Consider the following 15509-nt stretch of genomic DNA (forward strand, 5'->3'; position numbering starts at 1 on the left):
TATTTCAGGTTTATACCACTGTAACTCAGAGCAGAACTTGGCCCTTTGTCTTTTTGTGTTTGTAAAGAACCCTGCACACTAAGCCCCAAAACATCTCATCTCATCTAAAAATGTCTATCCTGAAGAGCATATTGTTATTTGAACTTCAGCACCTGACTACACTATTCCAACTTTATTAGGTCAATCCATTGCTCAGGGTTTTTGGTATGGTTCCTGATATAGGCTGATGAGCAAAGTACCAGTACTGTGGATCAAATATTGACTAAGAAAGAGGAAATAAAGAGTAGGAGTAAAGGGCTAGTTTTCATCCTGGCGGTAGGTTTTACCACTCTTCTGCTGTGCCAACACTACTACCTAGACTTTTAAGCAAGCACAGGGCACTGGTACCATGGTGACTGCCATTGTGACTGGCTCCTGTATGACCATGCAGATGGATGGAGGAACTAGCAACTAATTTCATAGATCATTTAGCATATACACTGTTACACAGCAATGTATAGAAGTTACAGTCAAGGCCAGGCATATGTCCAATACCTCAAATAAAAAAAGAAGTAATCATCAGTCTGTTCTGCAAATCCTGGGTCTCCCCAGGGAGCTATGCACCCATGATGATATCATTCATCTCATGTTCACTATGCCCTGCCCCCATGATCCTTTTGTCTTTACTATGCTTTCAAAGGGCGAAATAGTGATAAAGGGATTTGGCCTTGACCCAAGTTTAGCCAGCCACATCCACTTTCTAGAGAGTACAGAAAAATGGCAAGCCTTCTGATCTGTGCCTAATGTCCTTCTTCCTTATGATCGGCACAGAGAACAATATCCTTTTCAATGAAGCACAGACCTTTTCTATAATTGGCCCTGTTTAGTCATCAGTGACCAGTTACCAGCACAACTGCATCTTCCAGGATATAGTTAAGGAAAGCAGTCATTTGCAGCAGCAAACAATCTATATAATTCCTAGGTGACTTCATCCCAAGGGTGACTTCAGTCTAGGAGGTCAGGAAGAACCAACTGTGGGCAGATCCAAATTCTTTCTGACATCTCATACCTACATGTAATGTCCAGTGGCCTTCTCTGGAGAGACTGCCTCTGTGCAGCCAGGAACCTGGTAGTTATATATGTTGAAGGAAAGCATTGCATTGCACAGAAGATCAGCCTAGTGACTCTGTTGACTACCTGAAGGATGAAGACAAATAATTTGCTTAATAATGAAGGTGTGGTCAGCATGTTTGAAGATACTATGTGCTCCCTTAAGGTCCCTGGAAGAAGGTGACCTGTGTGCGCATTTCACTGTGCATGTTCTAGCCACTCTCTGACATGGAAAGACAGAATGATAAAAAGCAGGACCATACTGCTGCTAGCATCCCCCTGCCAGACCTCTACATGACACTTAAAAGCCAAGTACCCTCTCCACCTCCTTTTCCTCTTTCCAGTTCCTCTGACAGCCGTAATGTGCTGAGTCACTGTGAATCTGCCCTGTCTTGTCCAGATGGCTTTCCTTTTGACCTCTTCCCTCAAAAGCACAGCTGGGGAGTTCCTGATCTTTTCTTTTAGGGGTGGGAGGAAAGAGAGGGTAAAAAAGGAAGCGGACCAACAGGAGTCAAAGGAAAGCTATGGATGATCTTGATTCTCCTTTTGCAGCAGTACAAAATCCAGCTGCAAGCAAGCACCTCATCATTAGCAAGCAGCATAGGAATTAAGCTGTAGAGCTTGGTTGTGGTGTCAGTAGCTGTTCCTCACCAATAAAGAGGCAAATTGACTGAAGAGAAAATGTAGATGAAATATCAAGTGATTAACTTGCTTTCTGTGCTCAGATTCACTAGCTGATCTTCCTCATAGTTCTTTATGATGATTTTTCTTTTATGTTTCCCCTACAGACAACATGGGACATTTGGCTGTGGTTTTCATTCTACAAGGCTTACTTATACTGTAGGTTCACAAATTGGAATTTCACCACTGTGAAATCCCTCACATAATGCCAACAATATGTCCCTCTTACAGAGCAACTGTCCCTCTGTCTCCTTCCTGGTCTGTGTGTCCCCTGCCCAAATCATGGGCCTTGTGTCTTTTTTCTTATGTCCCCTCAGGCAGAATTCTTCCACTCTTAAGGCAGGTATGCTTGCTGATTTAAATGATCAGAAACCAGTCTACACCCATAACAGAACAAAAGTTCGGCACACATAAACTAATTTAAAAATGGCAGAACTCAGTCTGAGATTTGCCCCACACCAAAAGGCAAACGCTTGTTTTGTTTGCTATTGAGCTCAACTATGCTGCTTACAAAAAATTGCATAACTTAGATCAATTCCACCTTGGACTTTTTGAATGTCTGTACCCATCCTCAAACTTCAGACAGATTAAACAATTATGTTGTTTTAAAGGGGGCAGGAGGGACTTACTACTTTTGAATGCATGTCAGCTGATCTTTTTGAATGGCTCTGTGTGCCTGCTTCTGTCCTGTAGTAAGTGAATTTAAGCCAGGTAGTTTATACTGGAATGAAACAGGCAATAAATTATTGTGATTTAGCTCCTACTTACTATGGGATAGTGGGCACATCTACACAAGATGCTTAATGTGCAATAGCCTAAAACACTGTGCAGGAGCATGTCACAGCACGGACAGTGCTAATACATTACTGAGCAGTGTTATTAGGCTACTGCGCAGTAGTGTCACTAAAATGGTATTTGCTGGTGCTACTGCACGGTAAATCTAGTTACTGCACAGTTAGTTAGTACTTCATTAAGCAAGTACTAAATTAAATGTGCAGTAACTACTGTGCATTAATGAACATGTAGACATGCCCAGTAAGGACAAAGAAAATGGTTAGAATGGAGCACCCTGAAAATTAGTAAGTCCTCCCTCCCCTTTTAAAAGAGTTGTTTGATGAACTTCTTAGCCTGAACCCTATGATACAGTATGCTTTGTGTCAGTTAAAAACAGGATATTGAGTCATTTTAACAGTAGGAACAATGCATGTAGGGAATAAAGATAGTAAAGCAAAAGTTCACACACCTGTCTATCTTATCTATGGGCTTACCCCTGCTTGGTGGTAGCCAAGACAGGCCTATCTTCTTAAGACAACAATGCATTGTCTGAGTCATATATGCGCATTTTCCCCAGCAATTCTGTTGGATTAAGATGCTTTCCCCTGCAGCTTCAGAGCACCTACAGCTCTTCTGCCACAGATCTTTTTATTTATTGTAAGACACTCAGGCATCCTTCAACACTTCCACAATGTAGATTATACTATCTGATGGATATACCTCCTCCCTCCTTCTTAACTGCTCTGTCTTGCCAACAGTCATATGATATCTCTGTGCAGATGTAGCAATTACTAGAAACATTTGTGGATTTTACCTGCTTTTGAGTGCGTCTAGTGTTTGGTATTCCTCCATGAGAGGAGTCAACCACACTACCTACGCTACTGTTCACTGGATCTCCCACTGTCATCTGTTCTCATTCTCTCATCTGGAAAGCAGTAGAGCTAGAGCCAGCACTGTATAACCAGATAGCTCTCCATTAGTCACCAGCAGATACTTTGCAGGCCACCAGTAGCCAAAAAAAAACCCAAAACTCAACCCACAGTCAGGGAAACCTCCCAATTATACATAATAAAATGAAAATGCGTTAAATATGGAGTCACTCCTGACTGTTTGGCATAGAAAGTGATCAGCCATTTACATGGTGATGCCAAGGTGGGCCAATAGACAGTTTCTATAGCAGCCTGGTGCATGGCAGAGGTACTGCTGGTGCACAGCTGAAGCGATGTATAACGTGGTCCATAGTCTATGATTCATGACTGCTGTCATACCTCAGGCTGTTTTTGATAGCCCACAGATGAAAGAGATGGATGCACCTGCCCTACTGTATTTTGACGCCACTTGTTTTTTCAGGGTAGATCAAATCCAGGAGGTTTTTTGCTGAGGAGTTGGCAATAAGGTGTTTGCGGACATCAGTGCTGTTCCCGGCTGCCATCTGCAGTCCAAATTCCATATTTAAAGTGTTTCCTGTTTGAGTCCACTTCAGAACCATCTTCTAAAGTTGGACTTTTCATATGAGAATGTTGCACTGGTACGACTTAAGTTGCATTGGTTTAATCCGAATTGACAGTGCTGAGCAAGTACTCTTGTATCACTTTAAAACTGGTTATAGTGGTATAGTTTGCCCTGTAGATTAGCAGTTGCAGCTCAACCTATATAAGAGAGTTTTAAGCTGAGCTGATCAACACATAAAAGGTGCATCAGTTTAACTAGATCAGGATAAAAATCAAGAGCTTAGTTACATTAGTAACACATTGTGGGTAGAGTAAGTTTCAAGGTGTCACTGTTAAACTGATTTTAGTTAAGCCGGTACAGAAGTCTGTGTTGATACTTTCATTTTACTTTAAACTAAAATTATTTTGGTTGTGCTTAGATTGATTAGGAACAGGTGTAAGCTAATCTAGAACAAGCCTCAGGATAAGAGTACCTCAGACTTTCTATGAATTAAGCTAAATCCATTTTTTAAAAAAGCTTTAGCTTGACTGTGGCAACTCTTGTATAGACAAGTCTTTCTATGAACAGCTGCTTTCTCTATACGAGAGATCATGTCTTATCCCTACCCAGCAGAAAATGCCTGTTGACAAAGTGAGGCTAATCAGACAAACTGCTGTGAAGTTTGGAGTTGAGATTTCTCACTTTTTCTAAATCTTCCTACCATTGGCTGGTATTGCTAAAATTGTATTTGGAATCACATATCTGAATCTGGACTCTCTGCCCAATCAGTGCAGCTCTACAGCATTCAGTGGAGCAACACCAAATTTCACCAGTTGAGAAGCTGTCCCTAAGGATTTAACATAATTTTTATCTTCTAAAGCTGACAGAAAATGAAGTTATCTGTAAGCCCAAGCGCATTCAGTACAGTTATAAACTGGATATGAAGAAATTAAAATACCAACTGATGCAAGTCACAGGAAGTACAATTCTTTCCAATATTACTTTTAAACGAGTAGTAATGCAATTAAAAAAATGTTAAATCTAAAGCTGCAATTAAAATACCTCTAATTCCAGCTGTGGTTTGAGAGTGACGTAAGTTCTCAACAAATTTTCGAGCATCGCCAGTATACCGGTATTTCTTCTTATAAATGACCAAGGGAGAAACAAACCCATTTCCATAAATCATTGTTGGATGAAAAACAAGCATTAAAAAGGAGGGTTGAAGTTGTTTAATATTACAAATGTTTTGGAGCTCTATTCAGTAGTTGGCAAGTCACACAAGGCTGCTCTGAATTCTTTATAATCTAGACACAAAGATCACAGCACTCTGGAAGAACCTCTGGGCTTTTAGTCAAAAATATGTTGGCTTCTATTTACCTCTTTCCTCATTTGTATCTATCAAATGGCTAAATGTATAAATAAAGTCCGGGTGTTCTTATTAGCTAAGGCACTATTTCATGCAGATTAATGCCAGCAGGTTTAGTAAAATGCATTTCTATTCAAAGTTAGAGTATGTTTTGAATTAATTTTCTTTGTGTATATGAATCAGGTATATTCTGTTTGAGTCGCTATGCCCATGGGGGCCAACCTTTTTGGCAGACATGCCAGAGTTTAGCCCTGCACCTACCCTGAGTGCCACACTCATCTCCTTCCTCTGTCTAATTGGTTACTCAGCTTTCTACTCCCTCCCTATGTGTCCCCTGCCCAATTTTCCTGCTCTGCCTTCTGTTTCCTGCCCTATTTGCTGCTGTGTTGCCTGTCCACTTCCTGATCTGCTGCATGTCACACACAGAGGCTGCCTGTGCCACTTGTGGCACTCATGGAGTAGGCTGGCCACCCCTTCCCTACTTAATGCTCAACAGCAGCAGATTTAAACAACTTTTGGTGGTTTGTTCAAGTCCCAGTTCGGCCAACCTTCTCTATCCAGCAAAAAGCTTCCCTTTTAAGCACATGCTTTATTCCCTTCACTTTAGTGAGACTTCTCATGCTCTTAAAATTCTTAAAATGCAATTTAAAGCAGGATTTTGATGACTAGCAGTGTCAGGGCCTAACTAACACTGTTAGCTTTCTCTGGAATACACAGATTTAAAGGTTACTTGATGTATATGTCACCAACATATTCATCAGAATTCAATGAAAGCAAATTTATGGCAACTAAATAAAAACTGCCCACTTCCCTTCACCCTTAAAGCCAGCTAAAATTCTGAAACTAAAACTAAAATGCTACCCTGACAATTAATAAGAAAATTCAGCTGCTTTGTGAACTGAGCTAAAACAGTGAGATTTCAATCTGAAGGCAGTTTTATTGAACTAATTTGTGTTTGGATTTTGTTTAAATAAATACACTGGACGTTTCCAGGAACTTTTTGATCAGATTGCCATTACAGATCCAGCATCCCATGCAGGATAACTCAGCATTTCGCTATTTTTGCAAATATTAAACTGCTTTGCTAGAGCTCTCCTGGCTTTGGAGTGGTTGGGTTTGTAAATGTAAACACCCTAACAAGCCAAATCCCCAGACTGATGCATAAAGCTGTGATGAAATCAGGGAATGGGGAGAGAATCTATGTGGGATTAGGGTGCAACACAAACTCTTTGGATCATTCCAGTGTTCGTGTTAAGGATTTAATTTCTGTGCTACAAAAACTTATTGTAATATACTACAATTACAAAACAGTTTGTACTTAGTCCACATTTTAATTCAATTACTCCAAGGTTGCATCAAGTGTGAGTTATGCTGGACAATGTATTATGAATGAATGTATCTGCAGTTGTGTACATCAGTGGGTCTCAGCTTCTCCATTCAGTGCAAAGAAAAATAGTTTGGAGACAATGCAGCCATTTAGGAAGGGAGGATGGCTGCATCCCCAGGAGCCTGGCCATGGCTCCTAGACTAAGAGCTTATAATGATCATGTTAGCACACCCAGGCAGTGGAGCAGAGGCAAAAGTCTAGAGGTTGTGACTTAGACTGAACTTTTGGTTAAAAGAAAGGAGCTAGTGTTCAGGCATCATAGTAAGGTGTGCAAAGAGAATAAGGCAGAGAAGCATCTCAATGAACACAAAATTGCAAATGAATGCAACCCCCCCAGGAAATAAGTTTTTGTCATTGAAAGTAATGATGCTTAATCATTATGATGCTTAAACTGAAGTCCCCTAAGGTACACACTAACTGATATCTTTGTCTTTTTAATTTCCCCTTCAAGGTGGCCTGCAAATTTTTTTTTAAGTGGAGTTATGCTGGGTTTTTTCCTTTTTCTTTATGATGTATTCAGAAGCCCTGAAAAGGAGTTTTCCAACTAAACATCAGTTATAATGATGTGAAGGTTTTGGGGTTTAACTTTAGAAATAGCTAGAGGCCAAACATAGTCTTCTCTGAGTTTTCCTGGAGGGTCTCAAAGGTCAGTGTTATGAACATTACCCACCTTTAATTAAAAGTTTCAAGGTGCTAGACCTTTAACAGTAGCTTCATCTCCCTAAACATTAAGTGGCCATTTATGCTAAGTAAGTATGAACAAAATCTAACACGATGCAAACCATTTTCAATGTTTGATATCCCTTTCCCCCCTCAGTGCTCAGCTATTGACTTCCATATCTCTGTAGCCATGGGATTCATGTAGGCTAAGCAAGCCCTGACTTCCTGAGTGTAGAGAATGAGAAGATGAAATAGAATAAAAAGAATATTTCTTTTTACCCTTGTTTTGTGATCACTTCTAAATTTGGGGATGTTCTTGGGTAAGGATTAGGAATCCATTTCATTATCACCAGCCAGCGTTTGCCAGCATTGAAAACCAGGCTGCTTCAGAAGGAGCCTCTTTGTGGGTGTCTTCAGTTTTGTAAAAAAAGAAATCTTAAAAGTTACCAGGAAGAAACTAGGGAAGCTCAACACCGCCATAACTCCTAACATTGGATCCCTGGCTTTTGTTAGAGTTCTGTAATATGTGCCTGAGTCACCGTTTCCAGGGCTGTAATCGCATCCAGAAGCAGAAAGAAGGAAAAGAAATGCAATCTGCAAAACTGAAATACTGCAAAAGTGTGGAACAGACCAAGCCTGTAGGCTCTCTCAGTGGCTGTGCCGGACCACAGGGGGGCACTCCAGCCCTACTCTAGCTGGCCTGTTAGGCCAATGCAGTTTTTTTGTCTTTGAGGTCCTGTCATTCTCTGTATAAACAAGTTACGTTCAAGTGTTTAGGATATAAATTACGACCATGCAGGCTTGCCTTGGAAAGAATGTAAACACAGCACTGTGGTCGGAGCAAACTCTGAAGCTGACTTTATAATTTATTGCAGGCCCCTGAGAAGCTCAGGGGGGGAATGCGGGGAAGAAGGGGGCATGTTGGAGAATGGCTATGGAAAGGGAGATTGCACAAAGGAGGCAAAGAATCATAGAAAATTAGGGTTGGAAGGGATCTCCCGAGGCCATCTAGTCCAACCCCCTGCTCCAAGCAGGACCAGCCCCAACTATCTCACACCAGCCAAGGCTTTATCTACCTGGGTCTTAAAAAAAGAGAGGGAGAAAGGAAGAGCAAAGTCTCCTGTTCCCTGGGTAAAGGGGCAAGAGTGATTGGGGTTGCAGTATGCTGGGGCAGGGCTTGCTGACTGGGGGAGCAGGGCTCTCCTTTAGCAGGATCTGGGCCACCAAGTCTCAGACTGGGGTGAGGGGAAATCCTGCCCAACACTATCCATGACCCCCCTTCCTCCTCCCCAGCGCTGGTTGGGGGAGAGCTGAGGATGGAGGCTGCCAGGCTCCCCCCAGCAATGCTGAGGCTTCCCATGGGCCCTTTGCAAGGTCCCTTAAGCAGCCTAGTGGGAGAGGGGCACCAGGAGGCATGGAGGAGGCCCCTATAGATGATCCCCGCAGTTCCCTGCCTCCAGCTGGCAGGGAGATGGGTATGGGGCAGCAGCTAGGGGATAAGCTGGGTTTATGAACTGAGCTGCAGGACTGTCTGCAGCCCTGGGATCATCTCATCTATAACAAGGATAATAGACATACATGGCCCAGGGCTTTCCACTCACTCGAAGTGGGGCGAGTGAAGGAAAAAGCCACGATAGCCAAACAGGGTGTTCTTACAGGGCCTGTCTGCTCTCTTCCCCACCCCCAGCCAACACAAGTAAGCCGTGGAGATGGGTGACCCTGCCTGCCAGCTCCTCCAGAGGCAGCAGGGTGGGGTCCACGTCCTCCCCCAGCTGCAGGGAAATAGGGGGTCGGAAGGAGCAGGGTGGAAAAGGCAGCCCTAGCAGTCAGTGCCTGGCTCTTGGTACAACACAAAGCTCAGGGCACTGCCATCAGTTGCTTGGATATGCTGTTATTGCCAAGCACAGAAAACTCAAGGGTGTGTGTGTGTTTGCGTGTGTGTGTGTGTGTGTGTGGATGGTGGGTCAGACCCCCGCCTGGCCAGCTCAGATCCCAATATGGATCAGCTGTTTGGAAGAGATACTGTTAGGTTTAAGAGGACAAGTCCGAGGACCACGACAGTGACAGGAACAGCCTGTCCAGTGGGTGTTGGTTTATATACATTTTATTGGAAAACAACAACAACAACAAAACCAAAAAATTTTGTACATCAAAATAGTTTGGCAAAACTGTAAAAGTTATACATAAGTGCAAATATATTCTCCTTTTAAAGCAATAGTGTGTGAGTATACACAAGGTTTGTTTAAAATATTATTTTAAAAAATACTGTGGTAGAAAACTTTGTAAAAAATATCGAAACACAACGGTGTGTTGCCGCAATCCGGGGGAGGGGCGGGGGGACAACGGACTTTCTTAAAGTCTATACACCAAGTTTCTAAACACCATTGCTGTAATACTATCAATCGGTGCTGGAGTCCGCAAGAGTATTTTGCTTTCCCCCCCCTTCGGAAAAAAAGAAGTTAATTTTAACACTACAGCAACAGAAAGGGGGTTTCTCGCAGGTGTTGGGATTGAGGAAGGGTTTGTTTTTTTCTGTCCACTCTCCTGAAACATTTTTTAATAGGAGAAATGGCCCCCTTTCCCAAAGCTTAATTCGCCAGGAGAATGGAGATCGCAGAAATGCATTGGATGATTAACCTGCTCGGACTTCCCATGCAGAGACCAGTCCCCGGCCCTTCCCAAACACAGGCACAAAAGAAAATCTTTCGGTGGGGCGGGGGCGGAGGGGGGAAGCTGGGAGCTGTTATATCATCTGGGCCTGTCCTTCAAGGAGTGGCCGGGCGGACACTGCCGACACTTCTGCCTTGGGGAGCGACTCGTGCTAAGTGACTCGTGTTGTGTTGAATGCTACCAGAGTGCACATTACATTGGACCTGCGTGAGCCCCGCTATACCTCCGACCTGTTACACAGCCCCCCGATCGTCTGTCTGTCCGCCTGCCTGGGCTCACTGCCGCGCGCTTCACATCACGCAGGGCTTGATGTCTTGACAGACGCTTTGGTGGTGATGGTGGTGATAATAGGATCCGCTGGCGGATGGGTGGAAAGAAGAAATGCCATTGAAATTGAGAACGAAATCTTTCCGGTCACACACTGGGGAAGAGTGATGCTGGTAGCGAGGCAATCCCACTGCAAGAGAGGAGAAGAACATAACACGGGTGAAGGCAGGCTGGCAGCCCGGTTGGGCCAGTTGCCGCGCATCAGGAGGCCCCGCTCCCGGAGGGCTGATCTGGCCACGAGCCTGTCAAGATCTCGTGTCCCGGGAGCAGGCCCCTCGCCGCAGTGAACAGCTGTCCGCGTGCGTGGGTTTGCCCCTCCGCGGGCAGCCATCCCTGCTGCTCTGCCTGGCCGCGGGTGTGTGCGCGGCTGTATCGGGGCGTGGATGCGCTGCTGCACCAGACCGCTGGTATATTTTCCTGAGCCTGCTTCACCCCCTCCCAGGTCAATCGGGGACTCGCTCCCGGCTTTGCCTGCCAGAGGGAGCCCAGGGAGAAGGAGCCCCGCTGCCGGTCTGTGTCCAGGAGGCGGGGGCCAGGCTCCCGTGTCACCTACCTCCGGTCAGGACAGAGGCCGCTCCGTGAGTGCGTGTGGACCGCGGGGAGAAAGCAAAGTCCTCCTGAACCCGCTCGCCCACGAGCACGTCTCGGCCTGCCTTGCCAAGTCCCGCGGCTCCCCGCGGTGGGTCGGCGTCCGGTGGCCTTCGGGCAGCTCGGCTCTGCAGCCGCGGGGCTGAGCAGAGGGTCCCGATCCCGGGCATTGCTCTCACTGAAGCCGGGGGGGACTGGCTTGGGGCAATGCTGCGGGGCGGGACGTGGCCCCGGACATCGGCTCCGATTGGGATGAAATGGGGACGGGGCGGGGAGGCCATGAACTGGGTGGGTTTTTTTGCATGGACTTTGGGATCGCGGGCGGAAGGAGCTATACTGGATGCGCTCTTCTCCCGCGGGGGAGTAAGAAGCCCCCTGGCAGCCCCGGACATATCTCAGGGTAAGGCGGATAAAGCTCCACCGAGCGCTGCGGCAGCAGGTCCCGCCTGCCCCCGGCTCACCCAGCCGCAGAAAAGCCATAAACCCGGGCGCTTTCTTGCAATCCGGAACTAGGGTTTATCACAGCGTCCGAAACCCCCCGCTCAAAACCCGCTTCCCCCGAGCCTGCAGGGAGACCGCGCCTCTGGTCCCAATCTCGGCCAGTTCCTCTCCGGGCCGGTGCTAGCCCGAGGCTCCCAGCCTGCCCTGTAAGGCGAAGGCTGATGAGCCGGTGATTGGAGATCGGTTTCTCCCCGGGTTAAACCCCCCCCCCAACCAAACAACCCCCCTTGCAGCCTACCCTGCTATAAAAAATGGACCTGCAGCAGCGCGCTTGATGCCCTCTCGGATGCTGACTTGTCATAGCTCCACTTACTTGGCTGAGACTGATCCCAAATCATGGTTACCTCCCGCCCCCCCCAACACACACGTACTTGCCCCGCAGACCGTTCTCCACAACGCCAGCGGGGTTGTGTTGCTCCGCACGTGCGAGGCATTGTTAAGCAACCAGGCAATTAGCTTTCGAGCTGCTTTCATTACAGTCATGGACCATTAATCCTGGCATCGGATTTTTAAACAAGAGCCCGCCGCTGGAATTATTGGGGGGGATCTGCCTGGCGAGGATGCTGCCACTGGAGTCCCGGGGAGGGACATGAATGTGTCCCTTGTGACACAAACGGTCCCACTAGAACTGCTCGTTTGTCTAGAAATGTGCGTCGGTCTGGCTGTCTCTCGGACCTGCAGTTCTCTTTCTGTCTCACTGCCCTTCACGTATCCCCGTCTTGGAAAGATTTGCGCATTTTTCGCTGTAACACAAAGCCTTTTCTTCTAATACACGCACACGCATACACGCAAATATATGTCAGAATCAGAGAGGGCATCAAGTCCAATATATATAGAGAAGCCCTATATATATGGGTACACACACGTATGTACACACACACAGAGCCCCAAATAGAGCTGTCTCTGACCTTCTCTTCATTCCCCCAGCTCTACTGGGTTTGGGGCTTTTTTGTTTTGGTTTTTGTTTTTGTTTGTTTTTTAATCTCGGGTCTATGGAAGGAGGGGGTGCACTTGGCGTCCTGCTCGGGGTTTGATCACAGGCTTCAGGTCGACCCGCTCCTGCGATGAGGTAATTTGCTATGTTTGCTTGTTATTTGTCAAGGTTAAATTTGTTGCTGGTGGCTGCCACGGGAGGAGGGATGGGTTGGTCTCAGAGTGGGAGAGAAGAAGCCATTCTTCACCCGTGTGTCTGCACGTCAGCCGGACCAGGGGTGATGTCTGCCCGGTTCTCATCACGAAACTATGGTGAGAAATGGGCTGAATATGGACCACGGGACTGATAACGCAACAAAGCCCAGATGTGGCCTTTTCTGTTTACAAATCGGCTGCAGCGCAGATCGCATTTGTGCAGACTGGAAATTTCGGGGGAGAGGTGGTCTCGGTCACTCTTCTCTCCGGACTAAGGTCCATTTCTCCGGAGCTGCTGCAAAAACTTAAATCCCAGCAGCCGCTGTTGCCCCTTTAGCCACCCGCTTCCCGTGCCATCGTCGAGGTACCAAAGCTGAGTGGTTTTTACATTGTTTCATGGAGCTAAAAGATTTCGGGCAGTTTCACGGAGCTAAATTTCAGGCAAGGCACGAACTCGAAGGTGGGGGAAAGCGGGGGAAGGGTGTGTGTGTGTGTGTGTGTGGGGGGGGGTGCTCCCTTCCTACAGGACATCCAGAATCGCTCGCATTGTTTTCTGGAGACTCAGCTCCCGCATTGCTTTCCAAAGCAAAGGCTAAGGCGCTTTGCAAAACTGTCCAAAGACACAGCGCAGCGCTCCGAGGTGGACAGAAGGGTGATTGACAAGAAGAAGGGAGGAGGGAGAAAGAGCCCCCACTGAAGAGGGGTCGCCTGTATTTGTTACTTGTTGAAATTCCCATAAAATTGAACAAGACCCTGCTCTCATATGGGTTAAGTCAGGCTAAAATCCTCTTCGGTGTGGTCCAGCCCAGACTGTCTTTGTTTAGTTAACCTCCAAGACCCGCATTTAAAAGGGCTATTTGGAAAATTTCCCCGTAAGAACCCAACATCTTTTACCCATTTCTATGCCTTGTTTTCTCTGCCAATGCCCCCCTTTTGCAGATTTTTTTCTCTCTCCCTACATATATATTTTCTACGATCACCAGAGTGGCAGGAGGGGAAGAGAAGGAAGGGGGGGGGGCGCATTTCCCCTCCGGTTATAGAAATATATTGGATCTGCTTTAATCTCTCCCGCATTTTGAAAGATTAGCGATTTTTTTTGGTAGCCTGTAGAACTTCGGAGATATTTAACGCCTTTCCTCCCAATTGCGCGTGCTATAAACCTCCTTGATTTTGTTTTGTTTTTTGTTTTTAATTTTTTATTTTAATGAGCTTAAGGACTTTACGATTCTTTATGGTTTCCCTAGTAGTTCTGGCTAAGAACATATATATTCTTAGCCAGAGCTAAGAATACACACACGCACACACAAATGGATATATATTCTTAGCCATAGATAGATAGATAGATAAACACACACACACAAACGTATTCTTAGCCATAGATAGATAGATAAACACACACACGAACGTATATATATTATATATATATATATATATATATATACACACACACACATACATACACACTTCTGTCCATCATCTTTGGCTAAGAATATATATATATTATATATTATATATATATAATATTCTTAGCAAGAGTTACTTGGAAAACCATAAAGAAAAGAATAGTAAAATTATTTATATATACATGCACATAGGTATACACACACCACACACACATGCTTGGGGGGGCATTAAAACAGGTAAGAAACTCTGAAATTGACAAAGCCCACGTGAAATTGACAACGCCTATGTGAAACTGAGCGCACGCATATGAAACGGAGTGCCTGTATCTGAAGGTGATACAAACACACACACGTAAATACATATATAAAATGATCTTGAAAATACTGAGAGCGATCACCCGGACGCTCTAAAAACACAGCCCCCAGTAGTGTTTTTTTCCTTCTCTCTCTCCCCTTATCCCCCCCCCCCCACAGCAGTAGGGGAGAGTGTTTCCACCAAGAATAGGGCTCCCCCCCGCCCCCCATGCGAAGCGGGTTGTGTTTGCTCTCCTCCGGCGGAGCGCCACAACAGCCGGCCCTGTCTGTATCTGGCAGCTTCTCTGCCCTGGGGGCCGGAGCCAGGCGGGTCCAAGCGCGAAGGAAGCCCCTTGCCCCTGCCCCCAGAAGCGGGTCTGGCCGCGGGGGGCGGGGAGGGGCAGGCGCCTACCTGAGAGGTCTTCCCGGGCGTTCTGGTGCAGGTAGCTCTGCTCCAGGGAGTAGGAGGACATGCTGGAGTGGATGCCCGAGGGGGCGGCGTTGCTGGGCGGCAGGGCCTGCTGCTTTATGTAGGGCGATGCCCCTGAGGCTGTCCAGTGAGCCGACGGGCTGGCGTAGGGGGAATGGCACTCGATGGCACTAGCCATGGCGGGCGAGGAGGGCACGGGGCTGCTGCTGCTGTCCGGGCCGTACTCCCCGTTGGCAGGCACGGGGCAGCTGGCCATGTAGGTCGAGCCCGGGTTGGGGGACATGTGCGGCACGTGGTGGCCCTCGTAGGCGCCCGCCATGGAGTTGGGCATCATGTCGAGGTTGTAGCCATTGGCGTGGCAGGCCAGCGGGGCCGAGGGCGCCTGGAAGTCGAAGCCCTGCGGCAGCAGCGAGGCGCTGAAGCCCAGCCCGTTCATCATGCGGTACATGGGCTTCAGCGCCTGGCACTTGCGGCGGAAACCCCGCGGGCGGCGGCGGAACGAGCCCTCCTCGAACATGAACTCGCTGGCCGGGTCGATGGTCCAGTAGTGGCCCTTGCCCGGGCGGCCCAGCCCCTTGGGCAGCTTGATGAAGCACTCGTTGAGCGAGAGGTTGTGGCGCACCGAGTTCTTCCAGCCCTGGTAGGAGCCGCGGAAGAAGGGGAAGCGCGCCTGCAGGAACTGGTAGATCTCGCTCAGCGTCAGGCGCTTGGAGGGCGAGCTCTGGATGGCCATGACGATGAGCGCGATGTAGGAGTAGGGGGGCTTCTCCGGCCGCCGCA

General features: G+C 47.1%; 1 protein-coding gene across 1 annotated transcript; it reads right to left on the reverse strand.

The window, feature by feature from the left end:
• Positions 1 to 9948: 9948 nt before the first annotated feature.
• FOXF2 (forkhead box F2) lies at positions 9949 to 15501 on the reverse strand. The gene is made up of 2 exons (XM_019521884.1): positions 14712 to 15501; positions 9949 to 10515 (listed from the first exon to the last, which is right to left on the reverse strand). Exons 1-2 carry the CDS (start codon positions 15460 to 15462, stop codon positions 10349 to 10351), a joined length of 918 nt encoding a protein of 305 aa, XP_019377429.1. The 5' UTR covers positions 15463 to 15501; the 3' UTR covers positions 9949 to 10348.
• Between the last annotated feature and the right edge of the window lie 8 nt (positions 15502 to 15509).

Source organism: Gavialis gangeticus, unplaced genomic scaffold, assembly GCF_001723915.1.
Source record: "Gavialis gangeticus isolate Ggan-Ray unplaced genomic scaffold, GavGan_comp1, whole genome shotgun sequence".
Taxonomy (NCBI): Eukaryota; Metazoa; Chordata; order Crocodylia; family Gavialidae; genus Gavialis; species Gavialis gangeticus.